At 51.8% G+C, this 24,486-nt stretch overlaps 1 protein-coding gene across 1 annotated transcript in view; it reads right to left on the bottom strand.

The window, feature by feature from the left end:
* The window catches only part of LOC309550980 (myosin-IIIb-like), a gene marked incomplete at its 5' end in the record, with an annotated part of 122,881 nt that overhangs the window by 8,279 nt on the left and 90,116 nt on the right, over positions 1-24,486 (bottom strand). Inside the window, 11 exons of the mRNA XM_082251400.1 lie at positions 809-898; positions 4,868-5,040; positions 13,687-13,802; positions 14,249-14,422; positions 15,943-16,034; positions 16,119-16,166; positions 16,949-16,996; positions 17,238-17,323; positions 20,901-21,020; positions 23,134-23,193; positions 23,439-23,482. Coding sequence (XP_082107526.1) covers positions 809-898; positions 4,868-5,040; positions 13,687-13,802; positions 14,249-14,422; positions 15,943-16,034; positions 16,119-16,166; positions 16,949-16,996; positions 17,238-17,323; positions 20,901-21,020; positions 23,134-23,193; positions 23,439-23,482 — 1,051 coding nt within the window. The remainder of the gene's footprint in view (positions 1-808; positions 899-4,867; positions 5,041-13,686; positions 13,803-14,248; positions 14,423-15,942; positions 16,035-16,118; positions 16,167-16,948; positions 16,997-17,237; positions 17,324-20,900; positions 21,021-23,133; positions 23,194-23,438; positions 23,483-24,486) is intronic.

A 24,486-nucleotide genomic window follows, 5' to 3' on the forward strand; every position in this document is an offset into this window, starting at 1 on the left:
GACTAAGATCGATGTTATCAGGCTCTTTGTCTTATGATCTCTGGTAAGAGTGTGTCTTTGTGTACTGAGCACCGGGGAGGAATATTCTGCATCTTATCGGTGGAGGACATTCGTTATTCATTTCACGATCTTACACTCCGAGATTTGGGACTTTTATATTATGTTGTATCTTTTGCACATTTTTTCTATTGAGTATTTTTTTCAATCTTCACTAGATTGGGGATTAATTGTGTCACATTATTATTTATTGTCACTAACAATATTTTTTCAGCGTTTTTCATTCATATACATTGAGCGCAGCTTTATTTTTATTTAGGAAATGTGAAGTAATGCACCTGGGGGCTAAAAATATAAATGCAAATTACACTCTAGGGGGGACCTCTGGGGGCATCCAGGATGGATCTGGGGGTCCTAGTAGATGACAGCATGCAATGCCAATCTGCAGCAAGCAAAGATAGTTACGGGGGATGGAGGACCTCAGTTATGAAGAGGGGATGGAGGACCTCAGTTACGGGGGAGGGAGGAGTCCAGCTACAGGGGGAGGGAGGAGCCCAGTGACAGGGGAGGGAGGAGCTCAGTCACGGGGGAGGGAGGAGCCCAGTCATAGGGGATGTCTTTCCGTCTCGGGGTGATCTGTCCATCTATGGGGGTAGGGGAGACCACAATCACATTTGTCCTTTAATGGTTTGACCTGCAGGTAGAATCTCCATCTTCCTCCACCCCGCCCCCCAGACCATGAGACCCGCCTCCTCCCATGGGATGGTGTGTGGGGGATGTCACTGAAGATACGGATGGCGATGACACTGACCTGTAGCTGAGGATGTATCCGGCCCGGGTCTGGCTGATGCGGATCAGGAAATCGCCGACTTCTTTATCTTTCAGTAAATTCTCCGTATCCCTGAAGATGCACAGAACAAACTTATGGTGATTCCGAACTCTCTGCAGCGAAATCCCGCCCCTTCCCACTGGTATCCCCGCCCTCAGTCTACTCACATCCCGCCCCTTCCAACTGTTATCCCTGCCCTCAGTCTACTCACATCCCGCCCCTTCCCACTGCTATCCCCACCCTCAGTCTATTTACATCCCACCCATTCCCACTGCTATCTCCGCCCTCAGTCTACTCACATCCCTCCCCTTCTCACTGCTATCCCCAACCTAAGTCTACTCACATCCCTTCCCTTCCCACTGCTATCCCTGCCCTCAGTCTACTCACATCCATCCCCTTCCCACTGCTATCCCCACCCTCAGTCTACTCACATCCCTCCCCTTCCCACTGCTATCCCCGCCCTCAGTCTACTCACATCCCTTCCCTTCCCATTGCTATCCCTGCCCTCAGTCTACTCACATCCCTCCCCTTCCCACTGCTATCCCCACCCTCAGTCTACTCACATCCCTCCACTTCCCACTGCTATCCCCGCCCTCAGTCTACTCACATCCCTTCCCTTCCTTCCACTATCCCCGCCCTCAGACCAAATCCCACCCCTTCCCACTGCTATCCCCACCCTCAGTCTACTCACATCCATCCTTCCCAATGGTATCCCCGCCCTCAGTCTACACACTTCCCTCCCCTTCCCACTGCTATCCCCACCCTAAGTCTACTCACATCCCTCCCCTTCCCACTGCTATCCCCGCCCTCAGTCTACTCACATCCCTTCCCAATGCTATCCCCGTCCTCAGTCTACTCACATCCCTCCCCTTCCCACTGCTATCCCCGCCCTCAGTCTACTCACATCCCTCCCCTTCACACTGCTATCCCCGCCCTCAGTCTACTCACACCCCTTCCCTTCCCACTGCTATCCCCACCCTAAGTCTACTCACATCCCTCCCCTTCCCACTGCTATCCCCACCCTCAGTCTACTCGCATCCCTCCCCTTCCCACTGCTATCCCCGCCCTCAGTCTACTCACATCCCTCCCCTTCCCACTGCTATCCCCGCCCTTAATCTACTCACATCCCTCCCCTTCCCACTGCTATCCCCGCCCTCAGTCTACTCACATCCCTCCCCTTTCTACTGCCATCCCCTCCTTCAATATACTCACATCCCTCCCCTTCCCACTGCTATCCCCGCCCTCAGTCTACACACTTCCCTCCCCTTCCCACTGCTATCCCCACCCTAAGTCTACTCACATCCCTCCCCTTCCCACTGCTATCCCCGCCCTCAGTCTACTCACACCCCTTCCCTTCCCACTGCTATCCCCACCCTAAGTCATCCCTCCCCTTCCCACTGCTATCCCCGCCCTCAGTCTACTCACATCCCTCCCCTTCCCACTGCTATCCCCGCCCTCAATCTACTCACATCCCTCCCCTTCCCACTGCTATCCCCACCCTCAGTCTACTCGCATCCCTCCCCTTCCCACTGCTATCCCCGCCCTCAGTCTACTCACATCCCTCCCCTTCCCACTGCTATCCCCGCCCTCAGTCTACTCACATCCCTTCCCACTGCTATCCCCGCCCTCAGTCTACTCACATCTCTCCCCTTCCCACTGCTATCCCCGCCCTCAGTCTACTCACATCCCTCCCCTTCCCACTGCTATCCCTGCCCTCAGTCTACTCACATCCCTCCCCTTCCCACTGCTATCCCCCCCCTCAGTCTACTCACATCCCTCCCCTTCCCACTATCCCCACCCTCAGTCTACTCACATCCCTTCCCTTCCTTCCACTATCCCCGCCCTTAGTCTACTCACATCCCTCCCCTTCCCACTGCTATCCCTGCCCTCAGTCTACTCACATCCCTCCCCTTCCCACTGCTATCCCTGCCCTTAGTCTACTCACATCCCTCCCCTTCCCACTGCTATCCCTGCCCTCAGTCTACTCACATCCCTCCCCTTCCCACTGCTATCCCCGCCCTCAGTCTACTCACATCCCTCCCCTTCCCACTGCTATCCCCCCCCTCAGTCTACTCACATCCCTCCCCTTCCCACTATCCCCACCCTCAGTCTACTCACATCCCTTCCCTTCCTTCCACTATCCCCGCCCTTAGTCTACTCACATCCCTCCCCTTCCCACTGCTATCCCTGCCCTCAGTCTACTCACATCCCTCCCCTTCCCACTGCTATCCCCGCCCTCAGTCTACTCACATCCCTCCCCTTCCCACTGCTATCCCCGCCCTTAATCTACTCACATCCCTCCCCGTCCCACTGCTATCCCCGCCCTCAGTCTACTCACATCCCTCCCCTTTCTACTGCCATCCCCTCCTTCAATATACTCACATCCCTCCCCTTCCCACTGCTATCCCCGCCCTCAGTCTACACACTTCCCTCCCCTTCCCACTGCTATCCCCACCCTAAGTCTACTCACATCCCTCCCCTTCCCACTGCTATCCCCGCCCTCAGTCTACTCACACCCCTTCCCTTCCCACTGCTATCCCCACCCTAAGTCATTCCTCCCCTTCCCACTGCTATCCCCGCCCTCAGTCTACTCACATCCCTCCCCTTCCCACTGCTATCCCCGCCCTCAATCTACTCACATCCCTCCCCTTCCCACTGCTATCCCCACCCTCAGTCTACTCGCATCCCTCCCCTTCCCACTGCTATCCCCGCCCTCAGTCTACTCACATCCCTCCCCTTCCCACTGCTATCCCCGCCCTCAGTCTACTCACATCCCTTCCCACTGCTATCCCCGCCCTCAGTCTACTCACATCTCTCCCCTTCCCACTGCTATCCCCGCCCTCAGTCTACTCACATCCCTCCCCTTCCCACTGCTATCCCTGCCCTCAGTCTACTCACATCCCTCCCCTTCCCACTGCTATCCCCCCCCTCAGTCTACTCACATCCCTCCCCTTCCCACTATCCCCACCCTCAGTCTACTCACATCCCTTCCCTTCCTTCCACTATCCCCGCCCTTAGTCTACTCACATCCCTCCCCTTCCCACTGCTATCCCTGCCCTCAGTCTACTCACATCCCTCCCCTTCCCACTGCTATCCCTGCCCTCAGTCTACTCACATCCCTCCCCTTCCCACTGCTATCCCCCCCCTCAGTCTACTCACATCCCTCCCCTTCCCACTATCCCCACCCTCAGTCTACTCACATCCCTTCCCTTCCTTCCACTATCCCCGCCCTTAGTCTACTCACATCCCTCCCCTTCCCACTGCTATCCCTGCCCTCAGTCTACTCACATCCCTCCCCTTCCCACTGCTATCCCTGCCCTCAGTCTACTCACATCCCTCCCCTTCCCACTGCTATCCCTGCCCTCAGTCTACTCACATCCCTCCCCTTCCCACTGCTATCCCCCCCCTCAGTCTACTCACATCCCTCCCCTTCCCACTATCCCCACCCTCAGTCTACTCACATCCCTTCCCTTCCTTCCACTATCCCCGCCCTTAGTCTACTTACATCCCTCCCCTTCCCACTGCTATCCCTGCCCTCAGTCTACTCACATCCCTTCCCTTCCTTTCACTATCCCCGCCCTCAGACCAAATCCCACCCCTTCCCACTGCTATTCCCACCCTCAGTCTACTCACATCCCTCCCCTTCCCACTGCTTTCCCCACCCTCAGTCTACTCAAATCCATCCTTCCCAATGGTATCCCCACCCTCAGTCTACTCACATCCCTCCCCTTCCCACTGCCATCCCCTCCTTCAATATACTCACATCCCGCCCTTCCCACTGCTATCCCCGCCCTCAGTCTACTCCCATCCCTCCCCTTCCCACTGCTACCCCCGCCCTCAGTCTACTCACATCCCTCCCCTTGCTACTGCTATCCCCGCCCTCAGTTTACTCACATCCCTCCCCTTGCCACTGCTATCCCCGCCCTCAGTCTACTCACATCCCTTCCCTTCCCACTGCTATCCCTGCCCTCAGTTTACTCAGTGGATAGAAGTGCGGGAGGTGTACTACATGATCCTGGATAGAAGTGCGGGAGGTGCTACCTGCGTGATAGCATGCCGTAGAGCCACAGAGGGAATTCTCCGTCATCCAGCACTTTCTCGGCCTGCGTCTCTCTGAACCACATGATAGTTTTCCGTCGCTGAATCTGGCGCTTCTCCCCCTCCTCCGATTTCACAGACGGGACACGAAGAATGGCGTTATCAAACGGTGAGAGCTGAAGAGAAAGGGTGCAAAATCAACGTGGACTGCTGCCACGGGCATAACCTTTAACATACCACGTCCAATCCAAACATAGCCCTCAACATACCACATCCAATCCCAACATAACCCCCAACATACCACGTCCAATCCCAACATAACCTTCAACATACCACGTCCAATCCCAACATAACCCTCAACACACCACGTCCAATCCCAACATAACCTTCAACACACCACGTCCAATCCCAACATAACCCCCAACACACCACGTCCAATCCCAACATAACCCTCAACATACCACGCCAAATCCCAACATAACCCTCAACATACCACGTCCAATCCCAACATAACCCTCAACATACCACGTCCAATCCCAACATAACCCTCAACATACCACGTCCAATCCCAACATAACCCCCAACATACCACGTCCAATCCCAACATAACCCTCAACATACCACGTCCAATCCCAACATAACCCCAAACATACCACGTCCAATCCCAACATAACCCTCAACATACCACGTCCAATCCCAACATAACCCTCAACATACCACGTCCAATCCCAACATAACCCCCAACATACCACGTCCAATCCCAACATAACCCTCAACATACCAAGTCCAATCCCAACATAGCCTCCAACATACCACGTCCAATCCCAACATAACCCTCAACATACCCCCCAACATACCACGTCCAATCCCAACATAACCCCCAACATACCACGTCCAATTCCAACATAACCCTCAACATATCACGTCCAATCCCAACATAACCCCCAACATACCACGTCCAATCCCAACATAACCCTCAACATACCACGTCCAATCCCAACATAGCCTCCAACATACCACGTCCATTCCCAACATAACCCCCAACATACCACGTCCAATCCCAACATAACGCGTCCAATCCCAACATAACACGTCCAATCCCAACATAACACGTCCAATCCCAACATAACACGTCCAATCCCAACATAACCCTCAACATACCACTTCCAATCCCAACATAACTAGCAACATACCACGTCCAATCCCAACATAAACCCTCAACTTACCACGTCCAAACCCAACATAACCCCCAACATACCAGGTCCAATCCCAACATAACCCTCAACATACCACGTCCAATCCCAACATAACCCTCAACATACCAAGTCCAATCCCAACATAACCCCCAACATACCACGTCCAAACCCAACATAACCCTCAACATACCACGTCCAATCCCAACATAACCCTCAACATACCAAGTCCAATCCCAACATAACCCCCAACATACCACGCCCAATCCCAACATAAACCCTCAACATACCACGTCCAAGGGTGCTTCCTGGGATGTGTTATTGACTTCAACATTACAGTCTAGGTTACTCTGTCCCCCCAATTTTTTTTGTAAAGATGGGGAAGAATTTATTTAGAATATTTGCCTTCTCTCTGCCCTTTATAGCCAGATGCCCTTCATTGTTCTTTATGGGGCCAATGTGTTCTGGCCTCACTTTCTTATGATTTATATACTTAAAGAATTTCTTGTTTTTTTTTTTTTTTACTCTCTTCCGCTACGTGCCCTTCAAATTCTATCTTAGCTGTCTTAATTGCATTCATTGTAATGTTGGAATGTTGCCAATGACCCCTCAGAAAGGAGGAGGAGTGGCCCTGTATGTGAAAGATAGCATTAAATCTAACCTAATACAAGTTGGTGAGGCCAACATAGAGTCAGTTTGGGTTACGTTGCAGTTTGCTAATCATGCAGTAACTCGTGTAGGTGTGATATATAGACCACCTGGTCAAGTTAAAGAACTAGATGATCTACTAGTTGAAGAAATAGCTAAAATGACAATGAAAGGAGAAGTTATCATTATGGGAGATTTCAATCTTCCAGATATAAACTGGAAAACCAAAATAGCAAGTTCTACCAGGAGTACAGATATTCTAAATTCCCTACTGGGGTTGTCTCTGCAACAAGTGGTTGAGGAGCCAACCCGGAGGGGGGCCATTTTGGATTTGGTATTCACAAATGGGGATTCGGTATATGATGTCATTGTAGGCGAAACCTTGGGATCTAGTGATCACCAGTCAGTGTGGTTTAATATAAGAACTGTGAAAGAGTCACACCACACAAAAACAAAAGTTTTAGATTTTAGACAAACAGACTTTTCAAAAATGAAATTAGTCATAAATGAGTCCTTATCAGACTGGAACGGATTACATGGAGTCCAGGAAAAATGGGACTACTTAAAAGGTGCATTATTGAAGGCAACAGAAAATTGCATTAGACTTGTCAGTAAAAGCAAAAAAAGGAAGAGACCACTGTGGTACTCAGCAGAAGTGGCCCAAATCATTAAAAATAAAAAGCTAGCATTTTGTAATTATAAAAAAACCCAGAGCAATGAAGATAAGGAAATCTACAAGATTAGGCAGAAAGAGGCCAAGCAAGTTATAAGAACTTCTAAAGCGCAGGCAGAAGAAAAACTAGCTCAGTCTATGAAAAAGGGGGATAAGACATTCTTCAGATATATAAATGAAAAAAGGAAATTAAAACAAGGAATAACTAAATTAAAAACAAAGGACGGAAGGTATGTAGAAGAGAATAAAGGGCTAGCCGACTGCCTTAATGAATACTTCTGTTCAGTTTTTACAGAAGAAAAAGAAGGAGAAGGACCTCCACTTGAAAGGATGACTAATGAATCGTTTGATGCATGTGTCTTTACAGAGGAAGACGTTCTAAGATTGCTGTCTAAAGTGAAGACAAATAAGTCACAGGGTCCTGATGAGATACACCCAAAATTATTAAAAGAGCTTAGTGGTGAGCTGGCAAAACCATTAACAGATTTATTTAACCAATCATTAGTAACAGGAGTCGTCCCGGAAGATTGGAAATTGGCAAATGTCGTGCCCATTCACAAGAAAGGTAGTAGGGAGGAATCGAGCAACTATAGACCAGTGAGTCTGACATCAATAGTAGGCAAATTAATGGAAACCCTATTAAAGGATAGGATTGTGGAACATCTTAAATCCCATGGATTGCAAGATGAAAAACAACATGGGTTTACTTCAGGGAGATCATGTCAAACAAATCTTATAGATTTTTTTGACTGGGTGACTAAAATAATAATAGACGGTGGAGGTGCAGTAGACATTGCATATCTAGATTTTAGTAAGGCTTTTGACACTGTCCCACATAGAAGACTTATCAATAAACTGCAGTCATTGAGCATGGACTCCCATATTGTTGAGTGGATTAGGCAGTGGCTGAGTGACAGACAACAAAGGGTTGTAGTCAATGGAGAACATTCAGAACAAGGTCATGTTACCAGTGGGGTACCTCAGGGATCTGTACTGGGACCAATTTTGTTTAATATCTTCATAAGTGATATTGCAAAAGGCCTCGATGGTAAGGTTTGTCTTTTTGCTGTTGACACAAAGATATGTAACAGGGTTGATGTTCCTGGAGGGAAACGCCAAATGGAAAAGGATTTAGGAAAACTAGAAGAATGGTCAGAACTCTGGCAACTGAAATTTAATGTGGATAAGTGCAAGATAATGCACCTGGGACGTAAAAACCCAAGGGCAGAATATAGAATATTTGACACAGTCCTGACCTCAGTATCTGAGGAAAAGGATTTAGGAGTAATTATTTCAGAAGACTTAAAGGTGGGAAGACAATGTAATAGAGCAGCACGAAATGCCAGCAGAATGCTTGGATGTATAGGGAGAGGTATAAGCAGTAGAAAGAGAGAAGTGCTTATGCCGCTGTACAGAACACTGGTGAGACCTCACTTGGAGTATTGTGCGCAGTACTGGAGGCCATATCTCCAGAAGGATATAGATACTCTAGAGAGAGTTCAGAGAAGAGCTACTAAACTAGTACATGGATTGCAGGAAAAAACTTACCAGGAAAGGTTAAAGGACCTTAACATGTATAGCTTGGAAGAAAGAAGAGACAGAGGGGATATGATAGAAACTTTTAAATACATAAAGGGAATCAACTCGGTAAAGGAGGAGAGCATATTTAAAAGAAGAAAAACTACCACAAGAGGACACAGTTTTAAATTAGAGGGGCAAAGGTTTAAAAGTAATATGAGGAAGTATTACTTTACTGAGAGAGTAGTGGATGCATGGAATAACCTTCCTGCAGAAGTGGTAGCTACAAATACAGTGAAGGAGTTTAAGCATGCATGGGATAGGCATAAGGCTATCCATCATATAAGATAGGGCCAGGGACTATTCATAGGATTCAGATATATTGGGCAGACTAGATGGGCCAAATGGTTCTTATCTGCCGACACATTCTATGTTTCTATGTTTCAGCCTTGTATTTTTTAAATGCCTTTTCTTTCTTTTTATATGCATTTTTACATTGGAGTTCATCCACCCAGGGTTTATTTTAGCTCTTTTAAACGTATTCTCCATTGGAATGCACTGGCCAATACCTGTTATTTGGTCCTAGAATTCTATCCCATTTAATATTGTCTAGCAAAGAGCGCAGTTTAGGGAAGTCGGCTCCTCCTTCCCTGACCCATCCTCTCCAACGAGGGCTTCCCCTCTCCCTGACTTAGCCTCACTAGCCAGGGCTCCCCTTCCCCAATCAATCCCCAATGAGAAAGCCTCTTTCCCTGACCCATCCTCACTAGCCAGGGCTCCTCCATTCCTAAACCATCCTCACTATCTAGGGCTCCTCCTTTTCCGACCCATCCTCATCAACGAGGGTGCCTCCTTCCCTGACCCATCCTCACCAAAGAGGGCACCTCCTTTTCTGATGCATCCTCATCACTGAGGACTCCTCCTTCCCCGACCTATCCTCACCAACGAGGACTCTTCATTCCCCAATTCATCCTTACCAACGAGGACTCCTCCTTCCCTGACCCATCTTCACCAATGAGGAATTTTCCTTCCCCGATCTATCCTTACCAACGAAGACTTCTCCTTCTCTGACCCATCCTTACCAAAGAGGAGGACTCCTTCCCCGACCCATCCTCACCAACAAGGGCTCTTCTTTCACCAACCCATCCTCACCAATGAGTGCTCCTCCTTTCCTGACCCATCTTAACCAATGAGGGCTCCTCCTTTCCTGACCCATCCTCACCGAGGGCTCCTCCTTCCCCGACTATCCTCACCAACAAGTGCTTCTCCTTCCCTGACCCATCAATGAGACCTCCTCCTTCTCCGACCCATCCTCACCAACGAGGGCTCCTCCTTCCCTGACTATCCTCACCAACAAGTGCTCCTCCTTCCTCGACCCATCAATGAGACCTCCTCCTTCCCGACCCATCCTCACCAACGAGGGCTCTTCCTTCCCTGACCCATCCTCACCAACGAGGGCTCTTCCTTCCCTGACCCATCCTCACCAATGAGTGCTTCATCTTTCCTGACCCATTCTCATCAACGAGTGCTCCATCTTTCCTGACCCATCCTCACCAATGAGTACTCCTCCTTTCCCGACCCATCCTCACCAATGAGTACTCCTCCTTTCCCGACCCATCCTCACCAATGAGTGTAATGAGATCCTGCGCTGGTACACCATTTTGTCTTACATCTGCTATTTTAGTTTCCGAGCTCTGCAGTTTGAAAAGGCCTCCTTCACCAGCCCCCACTTTATCCTAATTAACATTAGTATGCAAATTTCAAAAGGAATGCAGGCGAGCCGACTTCAAACAACCCTTATCTTAGCAGACAGACATCCTAGCCGATATGTCTCTTCCTGGCCAGAGCTATGTCGTAATCTGAGCAGATGGCCAGTGAGGCTGCCTTGTAAATTCCACAAGCCCAATTGTTAAATTAGAATATAACACCTACATCTCACAAATCAATACCCAATTCATAACATTTTACCTGAACATGACATGTCTCTAGAAAATATATATTTGAATGCCACATAAAATACCGATCGAAATAAGATCAAACATGATCAAATTTGCTGCTAGGGAAGACAAGCTAGCGATCAGATGCCTTACAGGTCAGAGGTTATTCTGAGATAACCCGTGTTTAGTGTCTGTGGATAATAAATGTAATGCCCGACAATAAAATATCAGTTTCAAGAATGTAACCATTACATATTTCGAGATATGAATTCTGTTAGTAATCTGTCAAAGCGGGAGGGGTCTTGGCATTTTGCTAAGCTTCCGGGGCCGCTCATGGCCCAGTGTTTAATTGGTCAAGTACTTCTGGTGACAACCCCTGGGGGTCAGAGAAAAGGAGAGAAGCTGATAGAGCAGTCAGTTCTCAATTTTAACATCAAGCAGTAACATCGCTGAAGAAGAACCGATCACACATGTTCAGCCTCTGAAACTCCCAAGACTTTTGAATGCAAGTATTTCCATTTCCAATTCTTTATCTATTCTTTTAAATTGCTGAAATTTTGTCTCTATTTCTTTGTAACCCATTTTTCAGTAAATATTTTTATTTGCACCAATTTTAACCTTTTTATAATTAAACCTTATTTTGAAAAGTGTTAATTTTGTCTCTAAGCTCTTAAATGCAAGCTAACCAAAAAACCTGCCTCTTGGAAGAGCGCTACTGTTTAGGATAAATCCTCCGGACATTCCTGTCTGCTGTGACAGTGCGTGTTACAGATGATTATTCTAAAGTCATAATTGGTATTTCTAAAATTACAAGCGTCCGCTGGGCTCATCCTAACGTAGCGGTGGTGGCAGAGAAAGGGTTAATTGCTTAATTAGCCCGGTGACAATCGCTCTCAGCCTGCTGGCATCTAGATTGTGGTCCCACAAGCTGGACAATCTGTGTGCCGGGTGCAGCTGAGAGTGGCATTGTTACGCAAGTGACGGCAGGGTGTGAGATTGCCTGGTCTTTGGTCACGAGTGGGATGAGAAGGCCAGGGGTCTGATACCCGCCACCGTCACAATGAGTACTCCTCCTTTCCCGACCCATCCTCACCAATGAGTACTCCTCCTTTCCTGACCCATCCTCATCAACTAGTACTCCTCCTTTCCCGATCCATTTTCACCGAGGGCGCCTCGTTCCCCGACCCATCCTCACCGAGGAGTGCTCCTCCTTTCCCGACCCATCCTCATCAATAAGGCCTCCTCCTTCCCTGATCCATCCTCACCAACGAGGGCACCTCCTTCCCAGATCCATCCTCACCGAGTGCTCTTCCTTCCCGGACCCATCCTCACAAATGAGTGCTCCTCTTTCCCCGACCCACCCTTACCAACGAGAGCTCCTCTATTCCCTGACCCATTCTCACCGAGACTCCTTACACAACCCATCCTCACCGAGGGCTCCTTACACTGATCCATTCTTACCAACAGCACCTCCTTCCCTGACCTAGTCTCTCCAAAGATGACTCCTCCGTCCTCTTGTGGAAATGTTTTTAGTATTAGTGTGGACATTTTTCAGGATGTGTTTTATTTAGATTGTCATTGTGGCTCCTGTTGTTGGTTTGCATGCAATACGCTCATTAGAGCGTGTACGGGGGAACCGGCATTGATGAAAGACTACTGGCAGTGAAAACCTTCCCTTAGATGTGTAGACGCATTCGCTCTACATAGACATCTCCGCCAGCGAACACTCCATGCGCGGGTCTGTTTGCCGGTAGAGATCTATGTGTATTGTGGTGCGGAGTCAATATCATTTTGATATCTATCTACCTCTATGAAGGGATCCACGCTCATGTCTTTCTACTGTGCCTGATCACCATAGTGGAAACAGCATGGCTCTTTCCCAGCAGATAGCCTCACGTCTATGGGAACAGTAGTATCATCCTATTAGGCATTGTTCTCTGAGCTTTGCTGAATGGGAGTCACACCAGTAGTAGAGGCGGGAATACATGCACGAGTTTGATCAGAGCAACGTTTGTGGTTCTACATGATGGTTTCATTGTGTAGTGTTAGGCGGGAAGCCGTGCACTCTGTTCTACTCATTCACAATCATGTACTCCCCCTTTCTATGGTATATTTGAATGTGTAGAAGTGTGTCATTGGCTGATTCTATGTAAGTAACTGATTAGCTGAGCGGCTCTGTACCAAAGGTATTTCACACTAATATAATACTTGGCGCTTCTGTGACCTGCTCTGAGGGGAGGGGCTGAGATCCCCTATTGACAGCTATGAGAAGAGAAGAAGAGGAGAGCAGAGCGGGAGATTAGCTGAGCGGCTCTGTACTGAAGGTATTCACAAGTGAAGCCTCTTCCTACCTGAACCCATCCTCATCTGCAAGGCCTCCTCCTACCATGTCCCACCTGCACAAGTAGCCCTTCTCCCACCCTGACCCGTCCTTACTGAAACCCACTCCAACCTACATGTCCTCACCAGAGAGGCCCGCCCCTATCCCGGCCTCCTCCCACCCTGGTCTGTGTGCCTCAGCCTCCTCTCCTCTAGGCTTGTACACACCAGCAAGGCTTCATGCTAGCTTGCTCACCCCTCCCCAGCATTATATAATTCTCTTCCCTCTATTCAGCTCCTGGGGGTACGCTATGAGCCCCTGGATTTGTATCTTACACAGGACTACAGGACACAGGTGACAACACGGATTGGCTCAACCCTGTCACATGGCATTCCCCGCCATAGCTGAGGTACAGCTTATTTCTTTGGTGCTGAATGGAGAATAGTGAACAAGGGAAAGGAGAATAGAACGGGGGAAGAGAATATAAAAACCACACGGAGGACCCATAATTCTATGAGAAGACATTTCTGTACCTGGACATGAGTGCTGCGAGGGCGAGGCACCGGCGTCTCCACTGGGGCGTCTTCTGAATTTATCCTCACTGGAGGCAGCCTCTTCCGAGGAATGGGAACGGGGCGCATGGCGGATTCTGAGAAGAAGAATATATAAAAAAATGTATACAGCCAATGTGCAGCCTTACCACATGAAGACAACATGGAGGATTATCAAGAGAATTACAGAGCCGAGGCACGATGGCTGAAGACACATGCTAATCAATGAAGTAGACTTGTCACCCACACAGCTTACATTGTGTACCCTGCCCCCTCCAGCACACAGCAGGTGATTGGCAGCCTCATCTTTGCAGGTTTTCCTATGAGAGTGTGTAGAGGGGGATGTGTCAATTCACTTCACTCAGATCTCAGATTACACTCCGCTCTCTACACTGTGGGACATTAGAATCCCCTTCCCCTGCCTTATGAAGCTCAGCTGTGTATGAAGCTGTGTAAATTCTGCATTTTGAGCGTCTGTAGAGGAGAGAACATCTCTGTGTATCACTATACATGTTCCAGGTGGGGTCACATGACAGGCACTTACTCTGGGCCTCCAGTTCCCGCAGTCTGGCTCGCTCTCGCTCTTGTTCACGCTCTCGCTCTTGTTCACGCTCTTGCTCACGCTGGCGCTCTTCTTCCTCTCTTTTTTGTTTCTCTTGAATCTTCATTTCCTCTAAAAGTTTCTGGTAAACCCGGTGGCATCGAAGCCCCTTGTAGTCTACATGGAGAGAGAGGGGAACATATAAAATCCCACCATCTTCCCAGAGATTAGTGGAGAGATCACCAGCACTGAGATCAGTACTGGACCAGGTATCACCACTGGTCAGGGTTGGGGTCAGGACCACTTCAGGTTTAGGTGTCACCACTGAAAAAGGGAGAGGTCGCCACCAATTCAGGACCAGATGTCAGCACTGGTTCAAGTACATTGCACCACTTTAGGATCAGGTGTCACTTCTGGTTCAGGATTGGGGTCAGCGCCCCTTTAAAACCAGGTATCACCCCTGATTAAGGTACATGGGGGGGTCAGCACCACCAGGTGTGACCATTGGTTCAGAAATGGGGTCAGCATTGCTTTAGGATCAGTCAGCTTGGGATCCGGATCAGCACCACTTTAGGAACAGGGTCAAAACTGCTTTGGGATTGGGAGTTAGTATCGCATTGGGATCCTTGGTCAATATGGGGTCATCAAACTCAGGGTCACCACCAGCTTGGTATTCAAGGACAATGGCACTTAGGGATCAGGTGTCAGTTTGGTATCAGTGGTCAGTGCTGGTTTGGAGTCCCCATTGCTCTGGGACTGGGGGTCTATGACCCTTCAGAGACATGGGTCAGTTTAGCATCACAAGTCAGTGTGGGATTGGGGGTCACACGTGTTCCGAATTGGAGTCAGTGACCCTTCAGGGTCATGGGTTGGTTGAAGATCAGGGTTGACGTCAGTATGAAATCAGAGTCATTATTGGTTTAGGACTGCGGGTCGGCAGCGCTTCAGGAGCGTTGGTTGTTTTAGAATCAGGGGTCAGCAATGGTGGTGGGGGTGGAGTCAGTGATCAAAACAGCACTGGTGGGAGCAGTAGAGGCGGGGGTCGGTTGTAGAATCAGCAATGGTGAGAGCTTCGGGGGCAGGGTCAGTGTCTGCAGTGATGAGAGCTTCGGGGGCGGGGTCAGTGTCTGCAGTGATGAGAGCATCGGGGGCGGGGTCAGTGTCTGCAGTGATGAGAGCGTCGGGGGCGGGGTCAGTGTCTGCAGTGATGAGAGCGTCGGGGGCGGGGTCAGTGTCTGCAGTGATGAGAGCGTCGGGGGCGGGGTCAGTGTCTGCAGTGGTGGGAGCGCCGGGGGCGGGGTCAGTGTCTGCAGTGGTGGAGCGCTGGGGGCGGGGTCAGTGTCTGCAGTGGTGGAGCGCTGGGGGCGGGGTCAGTGTCTGCAGTGGTGGAGCGCTGGGGCGGGGTCAGTGTCTGCAGTGGTGGAGCGCTGGGGCGGGGTCAGTGTCTGCAGTGGTGGAGCGCTGGGGCGGGGTCAGTGTCTGCAGTGTTGGAGCGCTGGGGGCGGGGTCCGTGTCTGCAGTGGTGGAGCGCTGGGGCGGGGTCAGTGTCTGCAGTGGTGGAGCGCTGGGGGCGGGGTCCGTGTCTGCAGTGGTGGTAGTGTTGGAGGCGGGGTCAGGATCATCATATATCCTCCCAATAGGAGACCAGCGTAATCAGTACTGCAGGTAAAAGACGTAATGCGTCGGTCAGAACTCACACTTCTGGATCTTGGTGGCGGCCTGCTGGAGTCTCAGCTGCTGCTGGTTCAGCTCGTCTTGGTGCCAATATTTGAAGAAGAGGCGGGAAGACCTGTGAGGATGAGGGGGAGGGGAGGATGAGCCAATCATCTGTTATCTGCACTTCCGGGGGAAATCCTTATCCAGGAGCACTTACCCACACTGCCAGTCCCTGAGCGCCACCTTCTGTAGAATGCTCACACAACTGCGGGACAAAGAGTGACATCGGGGTCAGGGGTCACAGCCGCACACTGGGGTCAGAGGTCACAGCCGCACACTGGGGTCAGAGGTCACAGCCGCACAACAGGGGACACAGCCGCACACCGGGGTCGGGGGTCACAGCCCCACCACAGGGTCAGGGATCACAGCCACACACCGGGGTCAGGGATCACAGCCACACACCGGGGTCAGGGATCACAGCCACACACCGGGGTCAGGGATCACAGCCACACACCGGGGTCAGGGGTCACAGCCACACACCGGGGTCAGGGGTCACACTCATAAAACAGGGAACACAGCCACACACCGGGGTCAGGGATCACAGCCACACACCGGGGTCAGGGATCACAGCCACACACCGGGGTCAGGGATCACAGCCACACACCGGGGTCAGGGATCACAGCCACACACCGGGGTCAGGGATCACAGCCACACACCGGGGTCAGGGATCACAGCCACACACCGGGGTCAGGGATCACAGCCACACACCGGGGTCAGGGATCACAGCCACACACCGGGGTCAGGGGTCACAGCCACACACCGGGGTCAGGGATCACAGCCACACACCGGGGTCAGGGGGTCACAGCCGCACAACAGGGGACACAGCCGCACACCGGGGTCGGGGATCACAGCCCCACCACAGGGTCAGGGATCACAGCCACACACCGGGGTCAGGGATCACACTCATAAAACAGGGAACACAGCCACACACCTGGGTCGGGGGGGTCACAACCGCACCAAAGGGTCAGGGGTCACAGCCGCACTCACCTTTCTTTAGTGACCGGCACCTTGGGGGTGTAAAGGAAGATGCCGTACCTGCAGAGGAAAGAATAGAATTATTACTGGAGTAGGACAGGAGACCTCCCACCATTCCCCTCATCCAATCACTGCACTGGGAATATGGAGGATGGAGTTTGTTTGGATGACATCAAGGGAGGCGGAGCCAGACTAATCTCCTTTTCTTGTGTGAAAGTTTAAGAACATTTTTCATCATTTATAGAAAATCTTATTCTACAAAATAAACATTTCATCATTTTCCGGGAAATCGGACATTTACCTCTCCACAAATTCCTGGAACGTTGGTCGCCATGAGAAGCCTTCTCTCCGGATCCGCAGCGTCTCCATCAGACCGTTATACCGCAACTGAAATAAAGGAAGACCTATTACATGGTGGATCTAGTAGTAGTTGGTCTCATGTATATAGAGGTCATGGTGAATCTAGTAGTAGTTGGTCTCATGTATATAGAGGTCATGGTGGATCTAGTAGTAGTTGGTCTCATGTATCCGGGTCATGGTGGATCTAGTAGTAGTTGGTCTTATGAATCTGGGTCATGGTGGATCTAGTAGTAGTTGGTCTCATGGTGGATCTAGCAGTAGTTTGTCTCATGGTAGATCTAGTAGTAGTTGGTCTCATGGTAGATCTAGTAGTAGTTGGTCTCATGGTGGATCTAGTAGTAGTTGGTCTCATGGTGGATCTAGTAGTAGTTGGTCTCATGGTGGATCTAGTAGTAGTTGGTCTCATGGTCATGGTAGATCTAGTAGTAGTTGGTCTCATGGTAGATCTAGTAGTAGTTGGTCTCATGGTAGATCTAGTAGTAGTTGGTCTCATGGTAGATCTAGCAGTAGTTGGTCACATCCAGTTGGACCTGTATTTGTATTTTAGGGCAGGCAGCCCACCTTTATTAAATCGGGATTAAAGCAAAGTTCAACACAAATTTTCTCATGCAGGGATTTCAGCTTCACAAAGCAAAACAAGAATCTGAAAAAGCAAAGTCACCCAAGTCTCTTCTCCTCTCACCAGTCCCTCTGACTGTCACTTAGCTGTCCTGGTTGTCTTCGCTCACTCAGCCTTGGTTACAGCACCTCCCTGGCTGCATGGGGCCACTCCTGGCCTCTAGATAGGGGTTCTCCTGACAGCCCAGGTGCTCTCACTCCTCAGACTCTCCTACTTTCCTCAGCTCTCCCAGTTCTCTCAGTCCGATGGGCATGGAATCTCTTAAGCCTGGAGCCCCTTTGCCTCCATACAGGATTAAACACCAATCTTCAAATAGGAGCACACCCCCCTTCTGGCTGGGGCCGTCCTCAGGCTGCAGGCTCGGGGCCGTCCTCAGGCTGCAGGCTCGGGGCCGTCCTCAGGCTGCAGGCTCGGGGCCGTCCTCAGGCTGCAGGCTCGGGGCCGTCCTCAGGCTGCAGGCTCGGGGCCGTCCTCAGGCTGCAGGCTCGGGGCCGTCCTCAGGCTGCAGGCTCGGGGCCGTCCTCAAGCTGCAGGCTCGGGCCGTCCTCAGGCTGCAGGCTCGGGGCCGTCCTCAGGCTGCAGGCTCGGGGCCGTCCTCAGGCTGCAGGCTCGGGGCCGTCCTCAGGCTGCAGGCTCGGGGCCGTCCTCAGGCTGCAGGCTCGGGGCCATCCTCAGGCTGCAGGCTCGGGCCGTCCTCAGGCTGCAGGCTCGGGGCCGTCCTCAGGCTGCAGGCTCGGGGCCGTCCTCAGGCTGCAGGCTCGGGGCCGTCCTCAGGCTGCAGGCTCGGGGCCGTCCTCAAGCTGCAGGCTCGGGGCCGTCCTCAAGCTGCAGGCTCGGGGCCGTCCTCAAGCTGCAGGCTCGGGGCCGTCCTCAAGCTGCAGGCTCGGGGCCGTCCTCAGGCTGCAGGCTCGGGGCCGTCCTCAGGCTGCAGGCCTCCAGCAAAACCCAGACACAAGACTGAAGGCTCCTTCCCACCCAAAACACATTAAAACCTTTACACTCCAGGCCCCGATCTGGGAGAACAAAGCCCAGGGAAAATGGAAAACACGGCTCTCTCCACTCATAATCAATATGTCATGGTCTGGAGTCAGACTCGGAGGCCAGTAGCTATAGCAGAGGAATCTAACACAGGAACCTGCAGGATGGGAACACAGGGAGGTCACTCTTGTAGATGACTCAGGCTCACCTGAGGTGTGGAATCTAAGTACTAACCGGTGTTTACCAGAGCTCCTGAAGGTGGAGATGGATTTGCTACGTGTTAGTACCAGGTCGTGGTCCTCAAGATTGCCCCACCAGGAAGTGAGCAAACCAGGGTCCAGTAGCAGATATAGCAGGTAGGGATCAATCAGAAGCGTAGTCAAAGGTTGGTAACGAATGTTTACAGGTTGGGATTAAGCAGAAGCATAGACAAGGAGTAGCCAAAGGTCGGTAACAAGTAGTTGCAGGTTGGGATTAAGCAGAAGCGAAGTCGAGGAACAAGCCAAATGTCGATAACGAATAGCGAAGATACGGACAGCAGAAGGAGAGATAAGCGAGATATTGGCTCGGGAAGGCACAATATTCTGGCAACCAAGAAGTGCATAGACCTGGCTTAAACCAGGAAGTTCATGGAAGGAGCAAAGGGCTCAATTAAGATTGACGGCAGGATCATTCATGGATTTGTCCAGAGAACTGTCCAGCATTCCAGGTGGCTCAGCAGGTAGAGTCATTGCCAGACACAGCAGAGGTCCCAGGTTCAAGTCTGGGTCCTGACACAATACTCAGGAGCTTCCCAGACTTTGAGAGTCCTGAGTCCTTTCCATTTCCTGAACTCGCACCATATCCCAACATTTCTATCCACACAGGTGACACCTTTATCCAATCACCATGGAAAGGCAGATTCAAGAACAGGGTGGGGGGTGTGAACATTGTGGAGTCCCTTCCCGTTCTAGGTCCATCATCCCCATCCTTGGTGTCAGGAAGTCAGGTGTTAATCCTTTGAGTTACATAGACGAAGATGTGAGTTGTCATTATGTCACCAGTGGGGCGCATTACAGCGGATTATAGGTGGGGTTTAAGGCCCCTCCCCTTTTCAGGAATGAATGTCCCAGTATGATGTAGAGGGCCTCTTTCTGTAAGTCAGTTGTCCTCTGAACAAAATGTGACCTCACTGTCCTGAAAAGACGGCCCCTCTCACTGACGCGTTTTCCAAACACTCTGGGCTGAATCTACCCAACATCGCATCCCTGCGTCCTTCCGTCCTTCCACCCCCAGCAATACAGAGAGAAGCCTGGACATCCAGAGTACCCAACACAAGGAAGGGACCCGGTATATGCAGTGCAGGGAGAAATACAAGGACCCGTATATTGGGGGTGGGCTGGCAAAACACAAACGGCCCAACATAGGAAGTGGACTTTCCTCCTGGAGGAAGAGAGACATTCTTCCAGGATAGGGAGGTGACATTTTGGACAGAGGGGACAACTAATTATTTACCCCTACTTAGCTCAATCCCTTCCCCTTCACCTGGCTGAGCTTCTCATTCAGAGTCAGCCTCCCTCACCTGGCTCACCCCAGCACTTGGCACCACGTTCCCCTCTTCCTGTGGCTTGAAGACTAGGACCCCTTGGACCCCTTGGAAGGAAGGTCCAGTTAGTTGCAGCAGGAGACCAGTGTGTTCCCATTATTTCAGGGGTGACCACAGGGAGTGCATTACCACGCATGCGCTGAGCAGTGGTGTAGGGCCGCTCTACCTTCCCATGTATGAGGAGTCATGTGACCCCAGCTTGGTCTTCATACCAGTAACTGGCTGTCCTTGGGTTGATCTCCGGCCCCTGAATTGGTACCTCGGCTGGTATTCGGTCACCTACCGGCCTCCATAGATTCCACACTACCTGCACACACCGGCGCTCCCGGTTCTAATATTCCATGGTGTCACCTGCAGAGGTAATACAAAGGGGGGCAGGAACTCCCTTCCCCCCACCCCGGCACAGCCCCTCCCCCTCTCACCTGTCTCAGCACCTCCTCGGGATGGAAGACTCTGGGCAGCTTCTCATTGTTGGGTTTGATGCAGCGGATAAAGTGCGGAGAGGCGGAATACATCTTCTCCATCAGAATACCCAGAGAGCGCTACGGAGACCAGAGAGTGCAAGGTGAGACTCCGCCCACTGACCCACTCACTGCCCCAAAAGACCCCGCCCACTGCACTGACACGCCCACTGCACTAACTTAAGCACTGCATCAAGAGACCCCGCTCACTGACACACCCACTGCGCCAATAGACCCTGCCCACTGACCTACCCACTGTGCCAATAGACCCTGCCCACTGACCTACCCACTGTGCCAATAGACTCTGCCCACTGACCAACCCACTGTACCAAGAGACCCTGCCCACTGACCTACCCACTGTGCCAATAGACTCTGCCCACTGACCTACCCACTGTACCAAGAGACCCTGCCCACTGACCTACCCACTGTGCCAAGAGACCCTGCCCACTGACCTACCCACTGAGCCAAGAGACCCTGTCCACTGACCTACCCACTGCGTCAAGAGACCCCGCTCACTGACACACCCACTGCGCCAATAGACCCTGCCCACTGACCCACCCACTGTGCCAATAGACTCTGCCCACTGACCTACCCACTGCGCCAAGAGACCCTGTCCACTGACCTACCCACTGCGCCAATAGACCCTGCCCACTGACCTACCCACTGTACCAAGAGACCCTGCCCACTGACCTACCCACTGGGCCAATAGACCCTGCCCACTGACCTACCCACTGGGCCAATAGACCCTGCCACTGACCTACCCACTGACCAACCCACTGTACCAAGAGACCCTGCCCACTGACCTACCCACTGTGCCAATAGACTCTGCCCACTGACCTACCCACTGTACCAAGAGACCCTGTCCACTGACCTACCCACTGCGCCAATAGACCCTGCCCACTGACCTACCCACTGTACCAAGAGACCCTGCCCACTGACCTACCCACTGTGCCAAGAGACCCTGCCCACTGACCTACCCACTGGGCCAATAGACCCTGCCCACTGACCTACCCACTGGGCCAATAGACCCTGCCACTGACCTACCCACTGCGCCAATAGACCCTGCCCACTGACCTACCCACTGTACCAAGAGACCCTGCCCACTGACCTACCCACTGTGCCAAGAGACCCTGCCCACTGACCTACCCACTGGGCCAATAGACCCTGCCCACTGACCTACCCACTGGGCCAATAGACCCTGCCACTGACCTACCCACTGCGCCAATAGACCCTGCCCACTGACCTACCCACTGCGCCAATAGACCCTGCCCACTGCCCAATAGACCCTGCCCACTGACCTACCCACTGCGCCAATAGACCCTGCCCACTGACCTACCCACTGCGCCAATAGACCCTGCCCACTGACCTACCCACTGCGCTAATAGACCCTGCCCACTGACCTACCCACTGCGCCAATAGACCCTGCCCACTGACCTACCCACTGCGCCAATAGACCCTGCCCACTGACCTACCCACTGCGCCAATAGACCCTGCCCACTGACCTACCCACTGTGCCAATAGACCCTGCCCACTGACCTACCCACTGCGCCAAGACTCCCTGCCCATCGCACTAACCCACTACTGCGCCACTACCCACCCACTATACTAATAGACCCCATCCATTGAACTGACCCACCCACTGCGCCAAGAGACCCCGCCCACTGCACTGACCCACCGACTGCACCAAGAGACACTGTGTACTGCGCCAGGAGACCCCGCCCACTGACCTACCCACTGTGCTAAGAGACCCCACCCACTGCACTGAATCACCCACTGCATAAATAGATCCCACCCACTGCACTGACCCACGCACTGCGCCAGGAGAACCCGCCCACTGCACCAACCCACCCAGGGGAGGATGGAGGGGCGAAAGGATGGAGGGGAGGGGGAGGAGGAAGAGAGGGAGGGGGGGAGGAGGAAGAGAGGGAGGGGGGGAGGAGGAAGAGAGGGAGGAGGAAGAGAGGGAGGGGGGGGAGGAAGAGGGAGGGGGGAGGAGGAAGAGGGAGGGGGGGAGGAGGAAGAGGGAGGGGGGAGGAGGAAGAGGGGGAGGAGTGGGAAAAATGGTGGTGAGGAGGAAAAATGGTGGGGACGGGAAAGGGAAGGGAGAAAAATGGGGGAGGGAGAAAAATGGGGGAGGGAGAAAAATGGGGGAGGGGAGGAATACTGCTGGAAGAGGTCACAGAATTGCGCTCACCCGGAATTGCGCTCCCACTGACATTTTGCGGGCGGAGGAGGATTCCTGTAGGATCAGAGTCTGGAGGAGGACACACAATGATAATATTATAGAGGATTTCTATGGCATGAAGAGTTTATAATCTAAAGGGAAGGTGGAGTTCCACTACAATAGAGGAAGGTTAGGAGGGCCCTGGTCCTAGGAGCTTACAATCTAATCGGAGGGTCAGGTGATACAGAAGGTAATAGAAAGTAAAGTTGAGTGTTAGGTGGGGGAGGGGCACTGAGGGATGATGGGAGTGTCACCATAATGGAGGAGGGACTTACTTTTCCTTTCTGTGGCATCAGAGTTCCCGTCCTGGAGATATTCGCTACAAACAGAGCAAATGGGAGAAGATCAGACACCGAGCAACCTTCAATCCACTACAACCTCAGACACCCGAGCAACTGTGACACTGACACTGCCGGATTGTGCCCCATGATGTGCCCTCCTGCCCCCCCCATGTATTGTGCCCTCAGGTCCCCCCATGTATTGTGCCCTCCTGCCCCCTCCATGTATTGTGCCCCATAATGTGCCCTCCTGCCCCCTCCATGTATTGTGCCCCATAATGTGCCCTCCTGCCCCCTTATGTATTGTGCTCCATAATATGCCATCCTGCCCCCCATGTATTGTGCCCCATAATGTGCACTCCTGCCCCCCCATTTAATGTGCCCAAAATGTGCCCTCCTGCCCCCCCATTTATTGTGCCCAAAATGTGCCCTCCTGCCACCCTATGTATTGTGCCCCATGTGCCCTCCATGTATTGTGCCCCATAATGTGCCCTCCTGCCCCCCCCATGTATTGTGCCCCATAATGTGCCCTCCTGCCCCCCCCCATTTATTGTGCCCAAAATGTGCCCTCCTGCCACCCCATGTATTGTGCCCCATGTGCCCTCCTGCCCCCCATGTATTGTGCCCCATAATGTGCCCTCCTGCCACCCCATGTATTGTGCCCTTCTGCCCCGCCCCCCATTGTGTCCCACAATGTGCCCTCCTGCTCCCCCCTTAATTGTGCCCCCCACCCCGGCCTAAACTATAACTAAAGGCAAAACGTATTTTTCTTAGTGTTGGATGGAGGGGGGAGGGATGGGACCCCCTGTCAGTGTTTATTGCTGTCTGTGGAGTCACCCTGCCTGTCAAAAAACACAAATATTGGGTTGTCCCCAGAAAAGCAATAGAGGGGAAATCTTCCAATGGGGACACAAGTTCTGTAGATCTGGGGGTTTCCCAAGAGATTCCCTTAATTTGCAGGGATTTCCTCTCACTTCCTGTCTGGCTATGGGACAGGAAGTGAAGCAAAATTTCCAAAAGGTGATGGCAAAAAAATAAATAAAAT

Source organism: Pelophylax lessonae, assembly GCF_965119305.1.
Source record: "Pelophylax lessonae genome assembly, chromosome: 1".
Classification (NCBI taxonomy): Eukaryota; Metazoa; Chordata; class Amphibia; order Anura; family Ranidae; genus Pelophylax; species Pelophylax lessonae.